Raw genomic sequence first — 14,270 nt, forward strand, 5'->3', positions numbered from 1 at the left:
ACGTGCAGAAGTCCAGTGTCAGAGGGGGACTTTGAAGCTCCCTGATGTCAATTCCAGTCCCCTCTCCCCTATTCCACACAGCCTTGAAAGTGGATTTTTATTCCTTTATTTTATTTACCTCATTGATTTTTTATCCAGGATAGGGAGGTGCCTCCCTCCTTGGCCCTCCATCTTTGCCTCTGTCACTCACTCCATCCCACTCCCCCTCCGCCCTATATCCCCCCCCCACAAAGTACATAAATGAGTGATCTTGAGTAAGTAAATGAGTACTTTTGTTCCATGGCATCATATAGCCAGACACCAGTCATTGCTCCTGCATTGGGGGGATGCTCAAGAAATCTGCCGATTGCTGGATCCAGGTGTGGGAAAGAGCCCAGGGCTTCTCAAGATGATCATCACCACCACCTGTCTATATTCCTTCTTGGCTGGATGGTCTCCGTTTTTATAGAGCATTAAGAGAAAAAGCTCTGGGCCTCAGAGAGGGGGCGTGCCATATTCTGGAATGCCCACTGCAGGATTCCATCAAAGGAGTTCTGGAAGACAGAGCCCGGCCATGCTCAGGTAGCTCAGGGGACCACAATGTTATAGGAACAGGTGAGGAGGCCACCTGCCTGCCTCCCCTCAGCCTAGTCTGCCTGCCTAATGGCTAAGGCATTGGTCCCCTCAGCCTTGAAGAAGGAGTTGGAGTTCTATCTGGACCTCTATTTGAGAAGCAGCCAGGGCTTAGTGGGTAGGGTTCAGGGGTGAATCCCGGGTGCAAATCCTGCCTCAGACGCTTAATAGCTGTGTGACCCTCAGCAACTCACTGAACCGTGCTCAGCCTCAGTTTCCTCCCTTGTAAAACAAGAGGGACGGACTCCCCGGCCTCTGAAGTCCTTGCCAGCGCCAGGTGCAGGACCCCATGATTCTAGAGCTTCATGCACAACTCCCTCTCTTCACCCATTTATCTCCAACCCACTCCTCCATTTCAGCCCCACCCTGACCCCACCCCACCTGAAAAATAACTAACTTTGATCAGGAACTTGACTAGATATAGGAACTGTTCACACTCCAGGACGTTGCAGGTGCCAGTAAGAATTGTCTATTTCTTGATACCAAGAAGACTAGATGAACAGAACTAGAAGGGCCTTTTAAGACCCCCCCCCAGTCCAGTTGTCAGTGCAGAGACACATCATAGATTCAGAGCTGGAAGGGACCCTGGTGGTCTACACGGTGCCCTGTGTACAAGATGATGGGAGGCAGGCAGGTGCCTGGCTGAAGAACTGGATTTACAGAGTAGTCTTTGATAGATCAATTTCAGCCATAAGGGAGGTCTCTAGTGGAGTGCCCCCAGGGATCTTTGCTGACCCTGGGTTATTTAACATGTTCAGCAAGGACTTGGACTAAGGCATAGAAGGGACACGTGTCCAGGCCAACATGATGGATGGTAGAGTCAGGTTTTAGGGCAATCTCAAAGGGCTAGACCGATGAGTCAAACCCAAGAAGGTAGAATTCACTAGGGGCTAACAGAAGAGTCCACAGGTCAGTTACCTCTCCCAGAAGTGAGTCCAGCTCATCTTTATTCAGAATGGTCTCCTTCCGAGTAGAATCTCCAGTTACCTGCGTTGGAGAGAAGCGAATCGTCAGGCCAAGTTTCAAGTGGTGGTTGGGACTCCAGTGAGATTTTTCCCCAGGACACCAGCCCCAACAAGCAGTCAGCCCCAGAGGCACTTGTTCTGACCCTCCTGGAAGACTGTTAGCCTCCAGTCCTGAGGGGTCAGGGACCAGTGCACACCTCCTGCCACAGAAGGGGAGGGGGCAACTATTTCTAACCCTCCTTCCCTTTCCACCTTGGGGCTGGTCCCATAGGTTCAAAGGGGCTTTGTCATGAGCTCCCTTTGGAAGTCTGGGGAGCCCTGTGGGTCAGGGTGCCTGGAAAGCAGGAAGCATAAATTTAGAGTTATCAAGTTCATTAAGGGCAGCTAGGTGGCTCAGTGTATAGAACACTTGCCCTGGAGTCAGGAAGACTCATCTTTCTGAGTTCAAATCTGACCTTAGACATACCCCTGGCAAGTCACTGAACCCTGTTTGTCTCAGTTTCCTCATCTGTAAAATGAGCTGGGGAAGGAAATGGCAAAGCACTCCAGTGACTTTGCCAAGAAAACCCCAAATAGGATCACAAAGAGTCAGACACGACTGAAAAACAGTGGTTCATTGAGACATTAATCGATGTCTTCTGGCCTGACTTGAATTACAGAAGGAGGGCTGGGGTCCACTTCAGTCAAGGTCCATTTTTGAACTTCACAGCTTGCCCTTGTCTCCAGTGGATAGTGGCCTGTGAAGCCACGCACAGTGTAAAGCCTGAAGCTCCCTCTGGCTCCTGGGAGGGTCTCTTGAGAGCCTCCACAGTGGACATCTCAGCATTGTCAGGGCTTAGGAAATCTCAGTAGGTTGATGAGCCTGGCGAAAGTTGAGAGCCCACTGACCTTCACAGACTCCTGGGTTGAGATGCTAGAGCTCAGAGTGTCCTCTCCAGGAGTGAGGGCAGAATCTTGTGAACAGAGTTTGCACTTGATCTTCCCACTGGAGGGGAAAGGACAGAGAAGCTACCTGTTTCCTGGCACAAGCCAAGGTGGGGGTGAGCTGGGCTTGTTGGCAGGATGCAGGAGGGCAAAGGAGCCCAGAGTTTCAGGTTTCCCCCACTTTCATGTTTCCATTCTTGGGGGAGGACTCAGTTTACCAAGCTCAAGTTAACTAGGTTTGAAGAGTTTGTCCCAGGTGAGCCTCCTGTTTCTGTAGTTAGATATGGCCCTGGGGAAGTCTTAGATCAACTTGGATGTCTTAATTTTTTCATTTATTTCATTAAATATTTTCCAATTACATTAAAATATTTAAATATTCATTTAAAACATTGAGTTCCAAATTCTCTCCCTCTCTCCCACCCTCTCCCACCCCCTGAGAAGGTGAGCAATTCTAATGTCTTTTTAAGCCCTGACATTCCCCTCTATTTTGGCATCCCGTTCCCTGATGGAAGCCCAGTCCCCCATCTTCCCCACCCAGCCCTGTCCTTCTCTCTGGACTGTGACTTCCAAGGTTACACCTTCATCTCTTCTTTTCTAACCCAAACTCTCACAGTAATTCACACTAAGGTGTGAAGGCTCTTTAATGCCTGACATCCAAAGGAATGCATCTCTAACGGCAAAATCTCAGCATCCTTTTAGCAGGTTGGGAGGTGGCCAACCTTCCTAAAAGTAGGGGACCTCGGGGGCTCCAAGGTGGATGGCTACAGTCAAAAAGGGCTTTATTCCGGCAGGCTTGTGTTGGCCAACAGCTTGGCACCGCCCAGACCTCACTCACCCTGTCCTGCTGGAGTCAGCTGGAAAATGACAGCCCCAGTGGAAGGTCCTGCAGCACTGGGCACAGTGAAGCACGTCCTCGCTTCCTTGGCAGACCCCACACCTGTCCTCAGCTGAGAGCTGCTGCCACAGAGAGATCCCGTCACCAGGAGGATCATGTGGGTACCTGAGCCAGGAAGCACAGCACTCCCCTCCCCATCTTACCCTCCCCCCCCAACACTCTCTTTCCTGTGATTGCTCCTCCAAGGAGAGAGCCTGCCAGACAAAGCCATGAGCTGTTGTGTCTCTGAGACCAGAGGGCTCCCTCCGCTGGCAGAGAGACCCCCATCTGGGAGGCTCCTCTGCTGGCACAACCCCACAACGTACAATGATGTTGCATTTAAGGAGCTGCCTTCTTTCTTATGGTGACATTGTTTTCACTAAAAGAGACGGAAAAGGACATGGGGGCGGGGAACAAAGGAAAGCAGCCGAGACTGGTGAGAAAAGGTGGAATCAAAGCATCCCCTTCCATCTAGCTTGGAGAGTTCCTCAGAAAGAAAGGAACTTGGGGATGTATGGGAGAGAGTGCATCTGCTGTCCTGCCCCTCCCACATTAAGCTCATCACGTCTAAGCTCACAGCTGTGCTGCTAACTCAAGCCCTGACTGATGTCCCCCCTCCCACCCACCCCCGGCCCCCAGCTTCCTGTCTCCTCTGATTGGAGGACTGAGTACTAAATTCCTCCCAATGCCTTTTTTTTTTTTTTCGGGGCAGTGAGGGTTAAGTGAATTGCCCAGGGTCACACAGCTAGTAAGTGCCAAGTGTCTGAGGCTGGATTTGAACTCAGGTCCTCCTGAATCCAGGGCTGCACCACCTGACTGCCTCCCTCCCCCACCAATTCCACTTTGCACCTGTTTCTCTGCCTGGTTTAAACAGCCTGAGGGGTGAGTTGTAGCTGTGTGGGCATCCCTCTGGAGAACCACCTCAAGCTTCTGGCATGAGGTAGGTTGGCAGGAGCAAGCCAATCCTTGCCTAGGAGCAGAAGCCTGGAGAGAGCTGGGGGTGGGGGGCAGTACCACGTCCTTTACCCAGGCTACAAATCACACCTTTGATAGCTTCTCATCCTGAACCGCAACTTCAGTCCTAGTAAAAAAGACTCCAAGGTCATTTGAACCACCTGAAGGAAAGTGGTCATCTGTCCTTGGATTCCAGACCTGCACCAAGGGATGACCTGCTGCCTCCCGAGGCAGTGTAGGCCACTGGGCAGCTGGGGTGGGGGGGAAGGTGGTTGACTCTCATGGGCAGCCAGTTCTTCCATCTATCTAGCCTTCATTGGCCTTTAACTGACCATGCCTCCTCTGGGGTCAAAAAAACCCAGCTTAATCCCTTGTCTGTCCCTCTGCCAGTCTGTCCATCAGTTCATCTGTCTGTTCGTCTGTGTGGCAGCTCTTCAAATACCTGAGGACAGTGTTCTCAGGTCTCATTCTCCATCTTTCCCACACCTACCTCCCCCAGCCAATCTTCTCTTCTCTAGTCTAAATGTGCTCAGCTCTCCAACTGATCCTACCACATCTGGCTGCCTTCCTCTGGACGCTGCCCATCCAATCAATGCTTTTTTTGTGTGTGGGGGCAATTGGGCTTAAGTGACTTGCCTAGGGTCACACAGCTAGTAAGTGTCAAGTGTCTGAGGTCAGATTTGAACTCAGGTCCTCCTGAATCCAGGGCCGGTGCTCTATCCACTGTGCCACCTAGCTGCCCCGATCAATGCTTTTCTTAAACTGTGGCTCCCAGAACTGACTACAGTCCTCTACCTGTGGCCTGACCAAGGCAGAGGCAGCTCTCAGCTCCCTCATCCTGGACACCATGCTTCTCAATGTAACCTCACCTTGAATTTGTTTTTTCACCTGAAGTCTCGCTACATTTTATATCAGTTAGACCTGAAGTCCTCAGCAACCCAGAATTTTATTCAGATGAACTGCTGGCCAGCCATGCCTCCCCTTATATTTGTGAGGCTGGAGTTTTGAACCCGTGTAAGAGTTTAGATTTATCTCTCTTAAATTCCAGGGGAAAGAGCAGCTAGATGGTACAGTGGACAGAGCACCAGCCCTGGAATCAAGAGGACCTGAGTTCAAATCTAGCCTCAGATACTAGCTTTGTGACCCTAAACAAGTCACTTAACCCTGATTAGCTAAAAAAAAATCTTTGGGGATACAAAGACAGAAGGAAAACTGTTAGTTTGGGACTAGCACTCTAGCCTGTCAATATCTTTCTGGATTCTGACTATAAGTTAATCGATAAACATTTGTCACCCATCATTTTAGCTCTCCCCTACAGTGTGGTGTCCTGTGCAAGGGGATTCAGAGTTATCCTGATTGGCCCGAGGAGGCAGAGCCTGCAGCTAACCAAGAGACATCTGCCACAATGGAGCAAGCTGCCTCAGGAAGGGGGGTGCCCCCTTACTGTAGGTCTGGGATCAGAGCCTGAACCATCCCTTGTGGAAGATGTAGCAGAGGGGCTTCTGAGTGGGGCGTAGGTTGAGCTAGCTGGCCACTACAGTCCATGCCAGCCCTGAGGGTCTGTGGTCTAAAAGGCCTGGGCTGCTGTCCTCCGAGGGATGCCTCTCTATAAGCGTCAGTTGCTTTGGTCATTAATAACCCTCTGGCCAGCACCTGCTGCCTCAAATGACCATCTGGCTGCAATTCCCAAGAGGGAGGAAAGAGTAGAAGGGCCTAGAATCCTGGGGACCTGATTCTGCTTGAAGGAGGCCAACCAAGCCCAGAGAGTCAGGACTGGGAGTCCTTAGCCTGTAACCTTGCAACATCTCACTCACCTGCTGCCTCTCAGGCCCTGAGTTCTGGGGGGGCTGGCAGATAGCCAGAGGAAGTGCTGGCATCAGAGATGGAGAAGAAGCAGAATGGAGAGGCTGTTTGAGCGGGAAAGCCACCCCTAGGCCTTGGGCAGTCTCCTGGACCAGGCTCCTCTCCTGCGTTCTAGCTGGCCTCAGTCCAAGGAAAGCCTGCTTGGAAAGAGCAGGGATGTCCAGTATGAATGGTAAGTGACCACTTTGGACAATGTCAATGAAGGGAAGACCAACCCCTAGGCCCACTGGCTACCCACCCCTCAACTTTTGGGCTATGTCCCTTTGGGGAGACATAATGAGGACCATGGGCAAGGGAACAGTTGGAGAAAAGGGAACTCTCATCCCTGCAGATTTGAGGGGCCTCAGTTTAGTTGCGTACCGGAGTCTCTGAGTGGTCGTCTCTTTGCCCTTCATGATGCCCATCCTGGTGCACCTTCCCAACTATGCAGCATCCACACCGCCACATCCCACTGGAAGCAGAGTATCCCCACAGGCAGAGGGGCACAGAGAAGGGGGAAGGAAGAGTCCATTCACCAGTGCTTCCCAGCACCCCTTCCCCAAAAAACCATTTATTTTAGGAAATCTAGAAATGACTTGTCACAGAATTAGGGCTGGCAAGGGCTCCAGAGACGTCTAATCCAACCATTCCCAAAAGGAACCCCTATCTTAATAGACCCAACAAGTAGTGATCCAGCCTCTGCTTGAGGCTCTAAGGATGGGAAGCTCACCACCTTCCAAGGCAACACCTTCCCTTTATGGATGAATCTCCCTTAGGAAGTTGTTTCTGGCATCCAGCCTTCATCTGCCTCTTTGCTACCCCTCCCCTCCCCTCCTTGCTCCTGGGGTTCTGCCTTCTGGGGCCAAGGAGAAGGAGCCTCCACCTTCCTCCCAAGAGAGCTCTTGAGACACTTGATAATGGCTGTCATGTTCCCCGGTGTGACATGTACTCAGGATCTTTTTTTTTTTTTTTTTTGGGCAGGACAATGAGTGACTTGCCCAGGGTCACACAGCATGACATGCACTCAGGACCCTTTGCTACCCTGGTTGTCCTCTGAACACTTCCCAGCTTATCAATGTCCTTCTCAAACTGTGGTGCCCAGGACTGACCATGGGTCTGACCAGAGCAGAGGCCAGCACAATGCTCCCCCTCCTACCCCCCAGTCCTGGATGCTGCTCTGCTCTTTTTTTTTTTTTTTTTTTGCAGGGCAATGGGGGTTAAGTGACTTGCCCAGGGTCACACAGCTAGTTAAGTGTCAAGTGTCTGAGGCTGGATTTGAACTCAGGTACTCCTGAATCCAAGGCCAGTGCTTTATCCACTGCACCACCTAGCTGCCCCCCTGCTCTGCTCTTAATGCAACCTAAGAGCTCACCAGCTTTTTCAGTTATGCTAGTATGACATTGGTGCCAGTCTGGCTTGTGATCTACTTACCCTACTACATCCTCTGGGCAAGATAGACTGCTGTCCAGCTAAACCTCTCCCCCAGTGGTTGGGAGGGGGGATTATAGGGTGGTCTCACTGTGGTATGCTCCCAATACCCTCTTCTATCATGCCAAGCAGTGGATGGGGCCATGGCTAATTGAACAAATCATACCTCACTCCCTTCATCTTCCTCCTGGGTTAGGAGGAAGATAAAGGGGTGTCCAAGGTTCTTTTCAGCTGAGTTTGGGGGCTGTGGTTGGACTGACCTGGGCTCTTACCTGGGAATCTCAGTCAGTGGTGGCTTGAGGCAGGCCAGGTGGAAAGCCCGGGGACAGCCGTCACAGCAGATCAGCTCCCCACCATCCCTGCACACGGCACACTCATCGTCGTTCTTCTAAAGGCAAGGAGACCAAAATGCCAGTCTCGGTGCCAGCTTGGAACGCCCCCTCCTTGAGCTCAGACCTGAGCCAGAGATCCCGTGGGCCGGTTAGAACGTGGCAGGCGACAGCCGCAGGGCTGCCCATGTGATTTAAGGGACCCGTCTCCCCTCCTCCCCAACCCAGTGAGCCACGGCCCTGTCCTTCAGCCTTATCTGTCCTCCTGGGGGCCCGTGCCCACCAGCTTGCCTTGGTACCCTTCAGAGTCTTCCCAAAGCAGAGTGAGCTGCTAACACAATCACGCAGATAACCCTCACCCCCTCTGCGCCCCGTGCGGCTCTCAGTGTCAGAGCCGGAAGGACCCAAAGACGTCCTCTCTTGTACATCCCTCAGAAAGGGGTGGCCCAGCCTCACTTGGAGGAGGAGACAGCCCGCAGCCTCTAAGAGGGTTAGAAGGCCTTCCCTGACACCCAGGCTGCAGCTTTCCCCTGCCCTCCCCCCATCCCCAGGCCTCTGGCTCTGCCCTGGAGGGCCCATCCTTCCTTCCCAGTGCAGCTCTTCAGCTCCTTGAAAATTCATCCCAACCCAAGTGTAGTTTCTCAGTTGTTGGGCTTGACAGGGATGCGGGTAGAGGTGCCAGGAGGGCACAGGTCCCAGGGGTTCTGGAAATGCTGCCCTGTGGTGGCAGGATGGGGTGCCACAGTGACCCCGATTAGTCCAAATCAGCGGGGGTTCTCAGTGTCTTCTCTGGAGGGGGATGCCCACAGGTTCTAAGAACGGAGGCCATCCTCAATGCATGTGTTCTCCACTTCCTCCCTTTCTTTTTCTGTTTTTTTTGGTGGGGCATTGAGGGTTAAGTGACTTTCCCAGGGTCACACAGCTAGTAAGTGTCAAGTGTCTGAGGCCAGATTTGAACTCAGGTCCTCCTGAATCCAGGGCCAGTGCTTTATCCACTGTGCCACCTAGCTGTCCCCCAGCCACCTCTTCCCTTCCTAAGGAGGTTGTGCCCACAGGGGACTGTGGGCGAGGGGAACGAGCCAGAGCTCACTCATCCACAGGCAAAGCACTTGGCCCCCATTACCTTCAGTGACCACTGTGCTTGATGCTTTTACTGTGGGACCATTTCTTCCAAGAGACGCCTGGGGCCCCAGATGTCACCTGGTCCAGCCTCGCAACCTTCGCACCTGCCTGCCTGTCTCCCTCCAGTAGGACAATGGAACATCAGCCTTAATGGGGACCAATGGGCCTCATAGGATGGAGGGTGAAACCGGACCCCGGAAAAGGAAAAGGGCCTTGTCCAGGATCACACAGCTAAGGTGGTCGGGGAGGGCGTGGGACTAGACGCCGGGCCCTGAGGCAGTGATGGTGGTGCTCCTGATCTGCCAGACTGGGCCTTCCTCCCCACACACCCTTCTCTCTGGGCTGGCTTCCAGGGTCAGGGACCGTCCTGCGGGCCCATGGTGCCAGGAGACCTGAGGCGGGATCTCGGCTCTGAGCGCCCACCACCCCTGGGAGAGTCCCCTCTTGCCTTCCTCCTGGCTTTGAATCTCTTGAGGCCAAGGTCAGCCTGCTCCATGGAGCCTGCAGTTCCCTGAGGACCCCCAGTCTGACTGGTGCAGACCTCTTTCTGGAAGGGTCTTCCTGGCCATGGGAATCCTAGAGGCATAAGCTCCCCCAGGAGGGGCTCTGAGTGTGAGCTCTTGTGTCCACAGAGATCCCAGAGTGTGCCAGGGTGTTATGGAAGGTAGTGAGGCCTCTAAGCACAAGCCAGTTGCCCGCTCCTGAGCTACACTGTAGTAGGGATCCTTGGCCAGGTCTGGGTTCAGCTAGAGTAGCCTGGGTTCCTTTTGGGCCTTGTAATTCTGGGGTCTTTAAAAGGAAACCTCTGAGTGCAGCCAAGCCCCTTTAATGTCAGAGGAGGCTGGTCTGCTGCCGCTCCCTGGCCTATCATGGAAGGGGCGGGCACAGCTCTAGTCTTCTCTCTGGCCTCATCCAGGACGAACATCTGGGTCCCACAGTGGGGCCTCCCTGTCTGTCCTGGACTGTGCTTCTCTGGGCCCTTGGTCAGAACTTAGAATGACCTTGCTGGAGAGGCTGAGGAATGGAGAGGGGAGAGCTCTGGACATGTCCTGGGGGGATGTCAGTGCCAGTCCTAGTTTTGCTATGTGTTGGTGTGAACTTAGACAAGTCATGCCCCCCGGGGCTTGTCGGGGCTCTCCAAGGTCCCGCTAGCCCCTCAGTCAGAGTAAGTCTGGTGGAGTGAGATATGGGAGGAGGAGAGGAAAAAGGGAAGGGGGGAAGGGGTGAGCCTATCTTTACCTGGTGGAGGTGCAGCTCTGGGGGCTGTGCTGGAGGGGCAGGAACACTGCCCTGTTGGCTCAGCTGCAGCTCTGCCCTGCCCTGGGGGTGGAAAACAAGAGGGCTCTCACCCATCAGAAGGTGAGCTGTGCCCTACGCAGAGGGCAAAGCTCCTTCATTCCAGTGAAGAGACAGGCTGTGGTTCCCATGCTGCAGATAGGATTGAGACAAAGAGAAGCTGGAGGGACACTCGGGGTGCCCCTGGGGGCCTCAGAAGCAGCCCTTCTGGCCCCGAGCTGGCATATAGATGAGGAGGGTCCAAGGGAGTCCTGGGAAGGGGAGTCCTGTCTCCCCAATGGGTTTGCAAGGAGGCCCCCACAGCCACACTGTCTCTGGCAGGCTGAGCAGGGATGGTCTCTGGCCATGGTGGGGGGGGGGGAGCTCAGGGAGCCTTTACCCCCAGGCAGCTCTGGGGTGAGATGACCACATGAGCCCCAGGATAGCCCTTGAGGCTTCCCAGCTCCCAATCAGCTCCCTTTGGGGTCTCCGTTGGGGGGCAGTCCTGGCAGGGGGGCTGCTGTTGGGCAGGGCAGGGCTGGGCAGGGCAGGTGAGAGGAGGACTTCAATGCCTACTTCAGGAGGGGCTGCTAAGCCTACCTCCCTGCAGGCCTTACATTTTGGGGCACTTGGGTAGCCTTGGTTCTTGTTGGCGGCTTTGAGCTTCTTGTTTTGTTCTTTCCGCTGGGCTCCTCAAACTTGCCTGGTGTATAAAACTCTCCACCTACCTGGATACATTTCTTGGAGCCACCTGGAGGGGCAGAGCCCGGGGTCAGGTAAGGGCTGTACTGGGGGCTAGGGAGGAGCCCCCTCCCTGTCTCTGCAGGTGCTCTGGAGCCCTCGGTCCCCATGTCAGCTCTCTCAGCCACGTGTCCGACGCCGGGCCACCCCATCGGCTCAGTCTTTGGCTGTAGGGACAGGATGGCTCAAGAGTCTCACACCTCCTGCTTCCTTTGCTCTTTAGGCTCTGCCCCCCAACATCGTCTACCTGACTCAAAGACCTGTTTGATGAGGACGCCCTCCACTGCCCCACAGGTGCCTGGGAGCTCAGTGGACGACACAGCCACAGCCCTCTGGACTGATGCAGACACACTCCGTATTCCTGTGGGGTGAGAAACAAGAAGATGCCTCTCAGTCTGCTCCTGCACCAAAGCTCGCCCTCGATTCGAACACCTCCCCCCATGGGTATCATACGCCTGTTCTCCATTCTCACAGCCACCTCCAGCCCCTCCATCTCTTACTTCTCTCCCTGGCCATGCCCTTGCACTGGCGACGCTCTCCTCCCTTCCCCATCTCGACCCCTTGGTGAAACAATTCATCTCTCCACTGTCCTCTTCTCTCAAGTCTGTTCCCTGTTGTATTTCTGATCTTGCACTACCAAGTTTCCTCTTGGATCGTTCCCCCCATTCAGTGTCTGCACCCCAACTTACTGAAGTTGGAGAAAGTCACAGAGCCATCCATAACCAATTTATTTTACATAATCTCAGCTGGACTCTCACTGCAGCAAGGCAAGCCTTTCACACTTTGTTTTGTTTTTGTTTTTGTTTTGTGGGGCAATGGGGGTTAAGTGACTTGCCCAGGGTCACACTGCTAGTAAGTGTCAAATGTCTGAGGCTGGCTTTGAACTCAGGTCCTCCTGAATTCAGGGCCTGTGCTTTATCCACTGCGCCACCTAGCTCCCCCCCCCCCACTTCTGTCTTTTCTAGCAGATTCCCACTCTCTAAACTTCAGCCTCTCTTCCTCTCTTGGCTCCTTCACAGCTGCCTACAAGCATGCCCATGCCTCCCTCTTCCTCAAAACTCACTCACCATTTCCCAGGGGGAAGCGTGGGGGCTCTGGGTTCTCTGGCTTCTTGGGGGGCTTCATTTTGTGGGGGGGTCCTGTATGGTAATAAGAGAATAAACAGACTCCTAGGCAGAGATTGGGCCTGATGTCGTCCTTGGTGGGAAAAGGTGGGGGGGCAGTGGGACCTGTAGCTCTAGACTGAGCCCACTAAGGCAGGGTGTATGCTCACAGCGAGTGGGGACGGGCCACTAGGGAAACCAGGGACTGTGAGCAGGGCAGCAGGGCCACAAAGAGCCGTGGGACCAGCAGACACATGCGAGATGCCTTTCTGTCACATACCTGGACTGGAAGCACATCTCAGGGACTGGGAGGCTGGTTGAGGGGAGTCCTTTTCTTCAAGGCCCTTCCTCTTCCCCTGGAGTCTGTAGGTGCTCGAGACCTTCAGGTTGGCTGGGGGTCTCCTCCCCTTGTGGCCTCGGCTGAGGTCCACGTCTGCAAGACAAGGAGCTTCCAAGTGAGCTGGGAGCAGGCAGGGCTCTCTGGGGCAATATTTCCCATGGGCGGCTTGGGATCCCATATTTTGATTTCCTTTGGTCCTTCCCATGGGGAGCAGGAAGCTGGGATGCACAGAAGGGGCTCAGCTGGAGTGCGGGGTGAAGCTGGCACTGCCAGGGCAGTCCGCTGGATGGAGTGAGGCCCCCAGACCACCCTGCCCTCACCTTTGGGGAAGCTGCTGCGGATGGCCTGTAATCTCCCGTATCTCTCAAGGTTGTAGTCCTTAAACAGCACGGTCCAGAAGCCTCGGATGGAGGCCGAGTCCCTGCCCAGGAGCCAGCTGAGCAGGGCATGGAGGGCCTTGTGGCAGCCATCCCTTTCTCTCAGACTCTGAGTCTCCTAAAAGAGAGCACACCTGGCATGGGAATGGGCATGGAGAAGTCTGGGCATCTTTTTTTTTCCCTGATTCTCCCCCATCCCACAACCATAGAGTTAGAAATGACTCTGGAGTCCCTTACTTGATAGATGGGGAAACGGGACCAGAGGGGGGAAGGAACTTGCTGAAGGCCTGCTGAGTGGAAGACTTGGGGCTGGCCCCCTTGTCTCCTGGTGGGGAAAGCCTGGCTTCCAAAATGCACCTCATAGGCCTTGAGTGGGTGGTGGCAGCATCAGGACCACGGCTGACCCCCAAACTGGCCTTTGACAGTTGGGGATGGGAGGGGTGGGGAATAGGCTCCTTTTGTGGGATTTTCATCCAGCATCAGGGCACAGAGGGCTGTGGGACACTTACAGACCCCCAAACCTAGAGCTTCCAAAACTCAAGGCTTCAAGTCTCCTTTCTCCTACCTTGAACTTGTCCTCTGTGATGATGTCGTGATCAGCCAGGCCGTGGAGCAGTGGGAAGGTGTCATCCACCGCCATAGAGATCTCAGTTCTGTAGAGTTTCAGGAGCTGCCGGGCATCTGTTTCCCCTGAGGGTCTGTCTGAGCTGGACATCCTGTGAGAAGCGATGCTAGGCAGGATGGGGAGCCAGCTGACCTGGCTTCTCTAGTCACTTGGGTGGGGCGAACAGAGAGGCGGAGAGACGGAGAGAGAGACACACAGAGACAGAGAAACAGAGACAGAGACAGTGACAGTAACAGAAAGAGATACTGAGATAGAAATGGGGGTGGGAGAGGAGAGGGAGGGAGAAGAGAGAAATAGAGGTAGAGGGAGATACAAAGTCAAAAGGAGACAGAAGAAATACAGATACTGAAAGAGGCAGAGACAGAAACATAGAGATAGTAACAGAAAGACACTGAGAGATAATGACAGAGAAATACAGGGACAGAAAGAGAAGTACAGAGAGAAATACAGCAACAGAAGGAGACAGAGAGAAGAAATATGGACACAGAAAGAGAGACAGAGACAGATAAGGACAGCAAAATACAAAGAGAGCAAGAGAGACCAAAAAAGGGGATATTCCCACCCCCTCACTTGGAGGTGAATAGGGTATAGGTCTACCCCTATCCAAGTTCCTGCTATTTCAAACTTCCCCTCTTCCCCCCTTCCCCCCTTTTCCCCACTCCCTGCCCCACTAGCTTCAGGCAATGCCTTGTGAGGGTCAGCTTGCCTGGCTTCTCTCTGCTTGTCTCTCTTTAGTGATAAGATTTCTGTCTCTCCTCT

General features: G+C 53.8%; 1 protein-coding gene across 1 annotated transcript; it reads right to left on the reverse strand.

The window, feature by feature from the left end:
- Positions 1-262: 262 nt before the first annotated feature.
- On the reverse strand, positions 263-13,601 carry AIRE (autoimmune regulator). Its single transcript, XM_044003101.1, has 14 exons — positions 13,452-13,601; positions 12,830-13,004; positions 12,450-12,602; positions 12,134-12,205; positions 11,314-11,427; positions 10,943-11,076; positions 10,290-10,370; positions 7,872-7,987; positions 6,553-6,643; positions 6,144-6,329; positions 3,337-3,455; positions 2,466-2,562; positions 1,531-1,599; positions 263-533 (listed from the first exon to the last, which is right to left on the reverse strand). The coding sequence occupies exons 1-14, from the start codon at positions 13,599-13,601 to the stop codon at positions 453-455; spliced, it is 1,638 nt and encodes a 545-aa protein (XP_043859036.1). The 3' UTR covers positions 263-452.
- Between the last annotated feature and the right edge of the window lie 669 nt (positions 13,602-14,270).

This window comes from Dromiciops gliroides, chromosome 4 (assembly GCF_019393635.1).
Source record: "Dromiciops gliroides isolate mDroGli1 chromosome 4, mDroGli1.pri, whole genome shotgun sequence".
In the NCBI taxonomy this organism is placed as follows: Eukaryota; Metazoa; Chordata; class Mammalia; order Microbiotheria; family Microbiotheriidae; genus Dromiciops; species Dromiciops gliroides.